The 12,031-nt window shown below is 42.5% G+C and overlaps 1 protein-coding gene across 3 annotated transcripts in view; it reads left to right on the top strand.

Annotated features, from left to right (window-relative positions):
* Positions 1 to 12,031, top strand: part of FBN1 (fibrillin 1) — a 153,539-nt gene continuing 141,508 nt past the window's right edge. The window contains exons 1-4 of one of the 3 annotated variants that reach the window (XM_065075856.1): positions 1 to 16; positions 428 to 485; positions 4,283 to 4,498; positions 7,962 to 8,236. In XM_065075856.1, coding sequence (XP_064931928.1) covers positions 8,067 to 8,236 — 170 coding nt within the window. In that variant the 5' untranslated portion in view covers positions 1 to 16; positions 428 to 485; positions 4,283 to 4,498; positions 7,962 to 8,066. Of the gene's footprint in view, positions 17 to 427; positions 486 to 4,282; positions 4,499 to 7,422; positions 7,536 to 7,961; positions 8,237 to 12,031 lie in introns of those variants that run through there. The other 2 variants (XM_065075855.1, XR_010475209.1) reach the window with 2 other exon arrangements.

The following is a 12,031-nucleotide window of genomic DNA, read 5'->3' as shown; positions in this document are numbered from 1 at the left end:
AACCCATCAAAGCAGAGTAAGTAGTTACCAGGGTTGCTTAAGTCAATTTAACCCTAAAACACAGTTTATGATACCGTTGGAGGGAGGAGGGAGAGGCAAAAACCAAAACCAAAAAAACCCCACAGGAAACACTGTAAGATTTCAAATGCTGTGATGCCCAAGTAAAATCAACTTTTTCCAGGATTCCATGGGGAACGACCATTGTCGACACGTGCATATCAGTGATGCACTGAATTGATACAATGGTGTGGTTGTTTTCATAACACGTTTAGGTCTTAATTTGTCACTATTTAACATGTGTATTAGAGCATGATACACATGCGAATTCTAAAGACTTATTTTTTACAAGTTGGAGTAAACTCAAAAGCATTCATTTCTTGTTTTAGACAACACTGCCAAGATTTCTCTTTGTATTTTCACTGTGCAGGACTCTGAATATTCAGCAGGACTGCACAGACTTGTTGCTGTTTTTGACAAAAACTCAGGTAAGTAAAGAGCCGTGTGCATGGAGCAAGGAATGCAGAGGACTGCATAGTTTGAAAAGGAGAAAAGATTTTGTAGCCAATTGTATGGAAGGAATTATTTCCATTTCTCCATAATGAATCAGAATCCATGTTAGGTTCTGTTTGCAGAAACTCCACCGCTCTAGCTTAGCTTAACTGATGGGATGGCATTCATCACACTGAAGTCAGGCCATGCTCTGAAGTCCACTGCAATAAGTGGAGGGGGGAAAAGAATTCTCTCAGGCTTTGGACTAGGCTTGTAGTGCCAGAGGAAGTTTCTCCAGATCACTGCAGTGCAGGGAAACTCTGTTTTCCCAATAGTTTATCATAAAATGCGTCCAGACTGGAGCCTCTGAAAGATTTCCTTATCTTGAAAAGGCAGCATGAATCTGCTTATTTACATCACCCACTGTTTCATCCATAAAATTAGACTTCCTCCTTCTTACTGATGAACAGGAGTGGGAGAAGTCAGCCTTATTATATATCCATCTATCTATTGATAGATATAGATGTCCTTTTTCCCAAGCATCTCCTGCCCATGAGTACTTGTCCTTGGCTCTCCTTGTGGGTGTCAGATGACATTTCCTCTGCTGTTCAACCTCTGTTCTTATTCATCTGCAGTAGTGGGGCTTTTCATTTGTTTGTTTTATTGAAAGGAGTTCACAAAGCTAAAAACGTTTTTCAACATTCTTATTTAAAATGTGTAAAGTGCCAAAACCTGTCCCTTTAAAAAAGAAACGTAGCAGACCAATCTCTTCTGAACTCCACCCCGTAACAGAAATTTTGGGTGGATCTGGTGTTGATAATTTGCGAACCACTTGGGATGTTCTAGAAGCAGTATTTTTTTAAGCTTTTTTTTTTTTAATGTTAGAATTGCTTCCCCCATTCAAGTTGAGCCACAATATTTGGAACCTATTAGAACTTCTTACTCAACGAGCTTCCTTAACTTCACTTGGCTACTTGTAAAATGAACATATTTTTGAATTAGCTGCAATTATTATTTCCTGTTTCCTTATAAAGAAGGGCAACCTGATTATTTGCATTATTTATATGCTTTATAGCTATTTGTTTTAGGACACAATCAGCTTGACGGGAGTTGAGCCAATAGATAAATGAGAAGGGGTTAATAACGAAACAAAATAATCTTAAAGCTAATAGGAGTTTCCTGTTGACTTCTGGGGACTGAATATACCCAGGTAACAATATTGGAAGTGCAAGATGCAATATATTGAAGATATATGCATTATGAAATGGATCATGTTCTGTCTAGTGTTGCGTATAAAAGACCTTGCATCTGAGGGGCATTTTGAGGTGATGAAGCCTGGCTGCTGAAACTTATCAAGCTGATAAAACAACCCTCCAGTGATCCTCAGGAAGTCAGTTTTAATACTTTCAGCAGACGGGGGGGAAGGAAAAGAAAAATCCCCAAATGAGGAGAGGGTTCATTCAGCCTTAAGAAGCAGCAGTTAAGGAGGATCTTACTGTTCTCTTTGGGATATTGAGGTTATAGAGCCTGACTCTTCGGGGTGAGCAGTGGCAGGGGGAGAAGCAACAGGCACGTGTTCCAACAAAAGAAATTCCTACTAAGTATGAAGAAAAAATGAATTGCAACGAGGGTTGTAAAACCACTGACCAGGTTACCCTGGAAACATGAGTGTCTGTCCTTGGGGATGTTCAGAACTCAGCTGGGTAGGACCTGAGCAGGGTGCTGGGCAGGGTACTAGACCAAATGACCTCCACGAGTCCCTTCCAACCTAAATTCATCATTGATTCTATGAGAGATGTATGCAATGCTCTCATAATGTTATTTCTCAAAGGAAGGGCCTTGCGAATGGAATGTAGTGGGTTCAGAGTCTAATCCCCGGTCTCTTATTACCTATTTTATTATTTTAACTGCATCATGGGGCAACTCCCTATCAACCAAGACATCTCATAGCTAGAGGAATACTGGGATGGAAAACAGAGGCAGAGCCACCCAATCCCTTGCTGACACAACGTTTGAAGGAATGTGGGGCCTGATTCAGCTGTCTTTGTTCGAGTCAGTAGGGAGTTCTGCATAAATGAGAGCTACAAGAAGAGGCTCCTAGTTACTGATTTCCACCCACTTGGAACACACTAATTCTAATAAAAAGTTGTATCCGTTTTGCTCAACGTCTTAGACTCAAAGTTCACCCAGCAGTTGGCATTTCAGGCTAAGCCATGAAATTTATTTTACTTTGCTACTGAGCTTACAGGTGGGATTTAAGAGGTCATCGGAGAGAAATGTAAGATTGATGAAATGAGGCTTGCAACTGTTAATCTGGCAAAGTTCCCATTAAATTTGACAGTATTATAGCTGACAGAAAGTAGTGTATGTATTTCCATTTCTTGCACTAGATGTAATATTTAACAATAGCAATTGTTTATTTGATTTAAACTTCAGGTTTTCTACCTGTACACATAGAATTAAATGTCAATGTATGTATTATATTAGACTGGGACTTTATAAATTATTATTTTCCATTCTGCTGTATTTTATTTGTATTTCTATTTCTATTCAACACTGGTCTTACAAAAGATGGCTTGTGCTTCCCCTTCCTGGAGGACGGAATAGAAGTCACAGGTTTTCTTATGCTTTAGTTATCTTTCATTTAGTACCCCCATAATTAACTCTTGTTAATGTAATCTCATATGTCTTCAGTAATTAGAGATGTAGTATAACAGTTTCACTCTTATCAGGTAAGGATTGATTTAAAATGAGACCTGGTTTTAGAAAAGAAAATAGCAATGCATGCGGTACAGAACTTTCCTAAAGTTGTATTGAAAAGGGGTATCTGAATCAGGGCATCTCTGAGTTTCCTTGTGCTTTCTTTGTCACTGATACTGAAGAATACAGGTGTTTTAGAGGAGTAGGAACATCTGTTTCGTGCACATCTTAGTAAGGACAAATCCCATTATTGGTGGGGTGATATCAAAATGTGCCTTGTTCTTGTAAATTAAAGGGATCGTTTGGTTTAAACCAACATAAATTCTGTGCTAAAACTATTCCATAGAGGCATAAACAGGAGAGACGTGTTCTGAATCTGTATAAAATGTGATAGATTTATGGTCATTTGGATACAACTGAGCTAAAATGCTGGAATTTCCCCAGAAGCCCATAGGCCCCTAATGTTTCAACCAAGAGAGACTCTCTTTTAATTCTTATAATATTACAGAATTATTGCTCCAACACTTGGCACAGTATCACAAATTATGGTGTTAAATGCTAATGCAGGTTGGATTTCCTCCTTTATCATTAGAAACTCAGCTGACAGATGAAAACTTCAAACAAAACCATTTGTAAAAATGAAGTAAAAATCTGAAGTGAAATTTGTTCCCCAGAAGCTATAATTAATGGATCTCATAGCTAGTTATCATAGTTTGTCTGACCAAACAGCATTAAGAAAAATGGGTGATAGCTTGGTTTATTTTGAGTTGCCTAATATTTTTTTCTTTAAAAGATTTAAACCAATTAATTGGTTGTCTGGATGTAATTACTGTTTGTGCTTGTAGTTTACTTAAAAAAAAATACACACACTAAAACTTTCCCACACTATTTGTTTTCATTGGCATAATCAAGGCTTGCTTTATTAAGAAATATGTAAGACAGACATACTTATTTTAGCTCACTTGGGTTGGAGTAAATTCACAGATCAAAAAGTACAATGACTGTGAAAGTTCACATAAATTGAAATGAAGAAAACCTGATTGAAACGAATTCCCAACTCTATCACAGTGAGATTTTTGTGTTCTGTTTGCAGCTGTTCAAAACGATTTAACTGTCTAAAGTATGAAAATTCTGATAAGCATCCTATAGGAGGAGAGGGAAGAATGTGTACGATGAAGAGGACCAGCTTGGTAAAGGCCAGGAAGGAGGGAGACCGGTACTCGGCATCATTGCTGCTGAACATAAAGATCATCGGCACTGAAAACTTCAGTTCAATGTTTTTATGCAAATCAAATAGCAGGACAAACAGGTATTTCTCTGACCATCAGTTACATTTTAATAATCTAGTCACTGTATAAAATGCTCCATGTGCAGGATGTTGATAAGCACAGGGAGGCGCGCTAAGGCACGGCCAGCCAGCTGTCTTGGTTTAAAGTGCATGTGTGTGTTGTGTTGTAAATGTTTAGGATCATTGTTTCCAAGCTGATACCTAACTGCAAAACCTCATCTATCTTCTCTATAATTCCTGATATAATTAATTTACCTGTAATTATCCTGCTTTTGGGCCCTGCCACCACAATCCACACCATCTGCATTGACATCTATAAGATCCTCAAAATCATCTGGAAGAATCAACATTGTGGAAAAATAGTTGCTTATGTGTTCCGCCAAATCCCTCTATGCGTGTAGCATTGATATTTTATGTCTTTTTTTCTGGTGACTTTCATTTCTGGGTTTGATTCCAGAGTTTGATCAAGGAGCTTCATCACTGAGCTTCTGGATTTAGGTTAATGTAAGAGTTGAACTTCTCGTTTGCCATGGGAGAGACGGTGGTCAACTGCATCATTAGAATTGCTGCTTTATTTTTTTGTGAGTGAAACTCTGGAGTGGATGGCAAGTGTTCTGGAGGCTATATAGGAATCTGTTTGTCTAGGTGTTCTTCAGAGTCCAAATGTTTGCAAAGGCTCTAGTGGCTGTGGCAAAGTGTGTGGATGAGCCTTATCCGAAGCTTTATTTAAGTCTTTTGCTTGTGACTGTGTATTTTTCTAGTGGTTTGAGAACCCAGGTGGGCACTATTTTAAAGTTGTCAACAACTTAAGTACCTCTAATACATAAGCATATTCTTCAAAATGCCACACCAGAAGTCGATGATGTGCTACATATTTCACTAGATTAATTAACGGACAGCCCACATATCACGTAACATGACTTCATATAGTGTAATCCACATTTCTGCAGCCATGCGAGATACCAAATAATACATCATGAAATGTCCTAGAAGATATGAGAAAATAATCCTATCAGCCTGTGACACAGACTAGATATTTTTCTGGTAGCTCATCAGAAAATTAAAGCAGTTGAAACAGAAAATGTTGAAACCGAAAGAATGTTTGAGTAAATAGTAACCCAGAATTCCTTTCATAACTCCCTTTTGTTTACTGGTAAATCCTATCTTTGCGTTATAAACATAATTAGTACATAGCTGACAGCATTTTTTGTAGTGGTTTGGTTTAAACATATTTACCTTCTATATTCACTGAATAAATGTTTTGATTTTGCTGTACATATAGATGAGAGTGAAGGAAGAGAACTGCACATCAATGCACTGCATGTCCTGGATTTCTTAATAGCAGGGATGGTTACTGGCACCTTTATCCTGGTCTCTTTTTCTGAGCAAATTTTAACTTGCCCCTCCAAAAGAAACGCAAAATCCATTACACAATTCTGTGTTGTATTTGCAACAAGCATAGGCATTAAAAAGAAAATCTTTACCTGCTCATGTGGCTGACAAACAAGAAAAAACGAAACAATCCAATTCCTGCAACAATCCAGATAGATCAATATAAAATGTTGATTTTGTATTTCTCTCAAAACCCTTAATTTCTAATTTTTATTATCAAACTCCTAACTTCTGCAAATCTGTAATGGCCTGCATGCAGCATTGAAGTTGAATCCCTGGATTTATTTTGCACAAGTTACTAGTGGTATAAGGTTGGTGTTGCTATTGTCTTGGGCCTTATTCAGGTACTCTGAAGAGCCACACTCTGAATCCCTTACTTGTTTCTTGTGCCAATACACCATAGTATTTCACGGCACATCTACATTTTCCCTGTATTTGAAGTGTCCATCTGAAAGTTTTAATGTTAAACTGCTCAGCAGTGACCTTGGAATGGCCAAAATCAAATGACTGTTGGTAGGCTACTGATGCTTGCAGAATCCACCACTTTCTTTGACCATAAAAACAGCCAAAATGCTTAGAATGCTGTTATCGTGGTGAGCACGCACAAATAGAGCATTTCCTGTAATAGTTTAGATACTTCTATCTATGTTTGTATCGTTGTGTGTGTTGAAATGGGATAAGCCTGGTAACCAGCTACTTGACTGGAGTGTATAATCTAGGCTTGAGCTCTGACTATTAACTGTCATCTTCCACCTCTAATTATTTCAGTATTTGAAAGACAAGAAGTTTTAAGGCTGGTAGTAGTTTTCTCTTCTGCAGGATTTCTAAATTAGCAGAAAAGGTAATGGAGAAAACCCCAAGGCATAAGTAAAAACGGCAGGGCTTTTCCTTTCCGGGGTAAGGACAAGACATGTATTTGTTCTGGAGTTGGCTGTAGAGATTTAGGAGTGTGTACAGTAGAGCTCGGTGCAGCTAATTGCTAGAAAGTGCAGAACTCATTCTGCAGTAGCCTCTAAGGTAAAACCACCGTCCTTGCTCTTTTTCCTTATAAGGGAAACAGATACTATTTTTTTTTTCTTAAGCTACTACACAGATGTAAAATGCTGCACCTCTAGGACAGACGCCTTTTTAGACAGAGTGATAGGTATCCAGTTCCTTCAGTTCCCCCCGAGTCCTGTGCTCCACACTTATTGCACTGCTCAGCATTAAGACCGGCCCAGCCTCTAACGCTTCTGCCTCCGTGCGAGCCCCGGACCCGCCGGGTAACCTGAGCAGACAGCCGCGGGAGGCGGCAGAGCCCCGGCCGGCCGGGCAGGACCGCACGCTGCCTGCGGTCCGGGAGCCTGGGGCCGAGCATCCCGGCGGCCCGGGGCAGCAGCCTGCGCAGGTGACCCGCCGGGCTCGCCGAGGGCCTCTCGCTTCGGCGGCCGCCCGGGCTGTGCTGGGCGCCCCCGGGGTGGCGGGTCGGGGGTGGGGGGACATTTTTATTCACCTCTCTCTCGCGAGAAAGTGCTGCGCGGGCGATACTTGAAGGGGGGGGAGAGAGGAGGGGAAAAAGGAGGAGGAGGGAGGGGGCAGCTGGAGCCGCAGCTGGAGCAGCGGTGGGTGCAGCGGTCGCAGCTGGAACAGCAGCGGGAACGGCAGCCGGCGGCGGCGGCTCCAGCGGGTGCGCGCCCCTCGCAGCGGGCTTCTCCCGGGGCGGGCGGGCTGGGCAGGGGGCTCCCTGCCCGCGGCGCTCCCCGGCCGGGCACCGCGCTCCAGCCGCCGCGTTTTGCCGCGGTGCCCGGCTCGGGGAGCCGGGGAGGGTTCATGCCCGGGAGACGCTTCCAGTCCGGGAGCGGTGGCGTCGGCCACGGGCTGTCCGCGGCGGGAGCGGGAGCCCCCGCGGATGCTGTTGGAGGGAAGGTAGAGTCCGGGCAGCCTTTCGCCATCCCCCGCAGCCGCCGCCGCCTCCCGCGGCCGGGCGAGCGGCCGGGCTGGCCGGGGGCCGACGCCGCCGGGGCGCGGGGGCAGGCGGTGGGGGGCGCGGGGCGGCCGCGCCAGCTTTTCCTCGGTCCCTAACTCCCCTGCCTTCTCTCTCCTCCCCTCACAGCTCGCCTTGGAGAGGCTGGTCGGAGACCGGGTGGCGGCGACCGGCGGACTTCGGCGGCGGAGAGGAGGCGGCGGCCGCTCGCAGCCCGGGGGCTCGGGGGACGCGATGTGGCGGGGGCGGCTGCTGGGGATCGCCCTGGGAGTTGCCGTGCTGTGGGCGTCCCAGGCGGGCGCCGCCGCCGCCGGGCACGCCGGGGGGGTGAGCGCCAAGGAGAGCCGGGCCAGCCGGGCCAAGAGGCGAGGGCAGGGCGGCGGTGGGCACGACGCACTCAAAGGGTAGGTGCGGGGCCGGGGTCCCGCGGTGCGGGGAGCGGGCGTGGGTCTGTCTGTATTTGTGTGTATGCATCTATTGGCCCTTTGCAGTGGGAGCTGGCGGGGGTGGGAGAGTTCCCCGAGTCCCCTTGGGGCTCCCCCTGCCGAGGGGCAGGTTGGGCTGGGGGCGCCGGACACGGCCCGCAGCATCCCGGGCTGGCTCCGGGGCAGGGGACGCGCGGTCCCACCGCCCTCCCGGGACTCCCCCGGCTGCCCGTGCGACAGGGAACTGGGTCCCTTGCGTGCTGCAGCCTTGCTGTGCTTTTGGGTGGATGATGCTTTGTGAGGATGAGCCTCTGTAGCTCGGAGGTTGCTAATTCAGGTTCTAGCAAGGATATAGATAAAGGTAGACTTGTGCATTCCTGCTGCGTCCCGTACTGCTGCTTTGCATAAAACAGAACAGTGGTGGGATCCAGAGACCACAGCATGCACTTTCAATTAGTTGTCCTCTCTGATCTCCACCTTAAACCTTTTGCAATATGTATGTTCTCTTTCACTCAAAGAGACTGTCTTTACTTATCTGGTGTTTCTTGGGACCTGGGGACAGCAGGGGGAGAAGAATAGGGACCATTTTTTGGTATCAGAGCTGTCTGGTACTATTATGAGTAAGCCCAAACATTCAAGAGTTTACCGTCATTATGAAACATTGTGATACATGCTTAGGAGGGTGGTTTTTTAGAGTAAATCAGTGTCAGACAAACTATTTTCTCATTTCTCATGGAACACCTTTTCAGTGCAAAAATAATTGTTAAGTCAGCTGAAAGGCATTGCACGTGTGTGCAGTTGAAAATGTTGTTCCCTGGAAAGGTGAAAGGCTTGAAATATTGGAAGAAGAAGAGGTTCCTTTTTCAGGTGTTCCAATGCACCTTTTCAGCCGTAGCCAGATTTTTCATTTAGGCAAATATGGCACAAATTATACGGACATAGTTATCCTTCAGTAAGGGATGCAACGTATTTTCTTTCTTTTCCTGGTTTCCTTAACAAAGAGCTATTACTAGTTACTTTTTAGAGGCCTTGATAAATATATTTAATTTCTTGCTAACTTTCTCATAATTATATAGTACTTTTTTTTTATGTTCAGATTTGCAATCTTGGCGCTTTCTTGTGCTTGTGTGATTGGAAAAAGGTTTACGTTCTCATGTCCCTATGCTGCAGAAATGGATGCAAGCTATCAGCATTGCTTTTAAATGATCTGATTTTGTAGGGTCAGACTATTATTTCATTTCCTGATACCTTGTCACAAGAGAAATAGTTGCACAAAGTAGATCCCTTCCTGTGACAAAAGCTATTCCAGGAGGTGCGGAGGACAGATAACGAAGTACGTAGTACTAATTGCAAGCAAGAAAAGAAGTTAAGGAAAGCTATTTATCAGAAATAGCCTTTATTCTTCAGGATGCTTTAATAAACTTTCTCATTGTAGAACTCTGGGTTAATATCAAACTGACAAACAGAGCTTTCTGATCAGAATATGCCATCGAGCACACGTGTGCTGACTGGATGGACTTGGTGGGAGTTAGAGGCACTTTAGCTGAGGATTAGATTTATTTGGTGACCGTAACTGTTGCCCTAAAATTGTGTTGTTTAGGCAGTAATAGTAGTGCATCATATTTCAAGCATTAATTATTTTTGGAATCTAAAATGGCTTAGGGTAAGTATTTAGTTTTATGAGTTGATTCTTATGTTTAACTGAAGCTCTCCATTTCTTTACGTGCTTTGCAATGATCGTGTATTACCTGTCAGTCACATATCTATTTAGTAATTTGCAAATCTAGAGATAATGACAATATCAATTTTAGGTATTTTATACCTTGGTCAGTCATTTGGTATATTACAAAACTGAATGTGTGCCCTTGGGAAGCAGGTTCTTAGCAAGAATATAGTAGCTTGCCAGACGATCTTAGACACAGTAAAGACAAAACAAATAATTAGTTTGGCTGCTTGTTAGACCTTTTTCTGTAACTCTCATTTGCGGCTGAGTGTAGAGCTCTCGGATTGCTTGGAGCAGATTGTTAACACACGGTCATCTTGATCACTGCTGGGTGAATCCTGCTGGATATTTCCAGTGTAGCGATTATGAGCGCTTCCTTAGGTGTGGTGCCGTACAATATGAATCAAAAGAATTGTCATTTTAACAGGCAAGGTTGGAACTAATTCTTTGGAAAGCCAGATGGAAAACATATTTTTAATGTACAGGAACTGTATATACATTAAACAAGGAGAATTCACTGTTACTGAAGGACTAAAACACTAAAAATATGATTTTACAAGATGACATACTATTTTTTAGCTTGTTCCTTAGTACAAATACATTTGGGAATCTGAGAGTTGTAATACAAATCATAACAGATGCTGGGAAACTTTATTTTCATGTTATTGTAGTTGACTAAGACTCTTTTTTCCTTCCTCCTGCAGTGAACTGCTGCTCTGATCGCAGGAGCGTGGGGAGACATTTTTAGAGAAAACCCTTTACTTTTCTACTTTTTGTGTGTTTGATTATAATGACTATTGAAAGTGTTTTAGCATTTAAAAGTGTTGAGGTTAGTCTCTGTGTGCATACTGGTCTTGTACGGTGAAATGAAGAAGCCCCAGATCTCTTTCAATTCTCATGATTTCTCCCACTTAACATTCTTTACTGCAAGCTGTTGATTGCAGATGTTTGCTTTTGTCCTCCTGCCCTTTGCCTCATTGTTTATACCAGTGAGCTGTCTGAACATATACAGTGATTCTAGAAGTATATTTGAACTTTGATAGTTTTAAAGCATTTGGAAATGTCTCCTATGTGCTCATTTTAAGACTTTCAGCTTGCTGCTCGTGTAGTTTGAATTGATCCAGCTATGAAGGCATCAGCAATGAAGCCCTTGTAGTGCCATCTATGTTTGGTCTAAGGCAACATGTGTTTATGTGCTGGTGTTTGGTGCCTCTAGGTGATCCGAAAGCAATCAGAATAAAGGCAGTAATTATCTCAAAACATAACCAGGTTCTCCCTTCATGGAAAGGTTGCTGGAATCCATTATGATTTAGCAAGTTAAACTAATAAGCTGTTACTGAGACACTTTTATCCTTTGGAACCCCTAAACTTGAACACTAATGTATTGAATTATAAGGCATCAAGCCATTATCCTGCTACCCCTTAAACACTTAAGAATGTAGTGTCAGCTTCTGAAGAAATAAAACCTACAGAACTGGCCACGCACGGGAAGTTCTTTCTAAACGATATATACTTGAAGTCAACAATTGATATATGTTTCATTCATTTGAATATAAAGTTAAAAAAAATGGCTGTTGATTTGATTGATGATTGAATACAAGAAGTGTTGTGCTTAAGGAGCTTAGAATTAATCAGAATTTCCTATTTTCCGATGATGCCAGACAGAGACCTCAGACTCTACAGAGGATCAGTCAATCTCTTCACAGCATAATGGCCAAATTAAGCAATTATTTGCCTAACAAATAACTCCGCAGAAATTTTTAAAGAACTAAAATTTCTTCAAGATAGCTGACTTGTGACATGACTCTAATTAAACACACTAATGAATACATTTATGCAAGAATTATTTTAATGGCTTTGTTTTTCTTAAATTGAAATGATAGTGAATATTGCAGGGCAGGATAGTTGTCTCCAAAATTATTCATAAAACTTGGATCAAAGCTATTCAACAGGGGATTGAGGTTTTTTGGACTAATTTCCTTTGGTCATCCCAAATGAAGTCCACAGGTTTACTGATATGCTTACTTGAGTAAACTCAGTTGGGTTTGACC

Source organism: Columba livia, chromosome 11 (assembly GCF_036013475.1).
Source record: "Columba livia isolate bColLiv1 breed racing homer chromosome 11, bColLiv1.pat.W.v2, whole genome shotgun sequence".
Lineage (NCBI taxonomy): Eukaryota > Metazoa > Chordata > Aves > Columbiformes > Columbidae > Columba > Columba livia.
The sequence above is the reverse complement of the archived record's forward strand: the minus strand, read 5'-3'. Positions and strand labels throughout refer to the sequence as shown.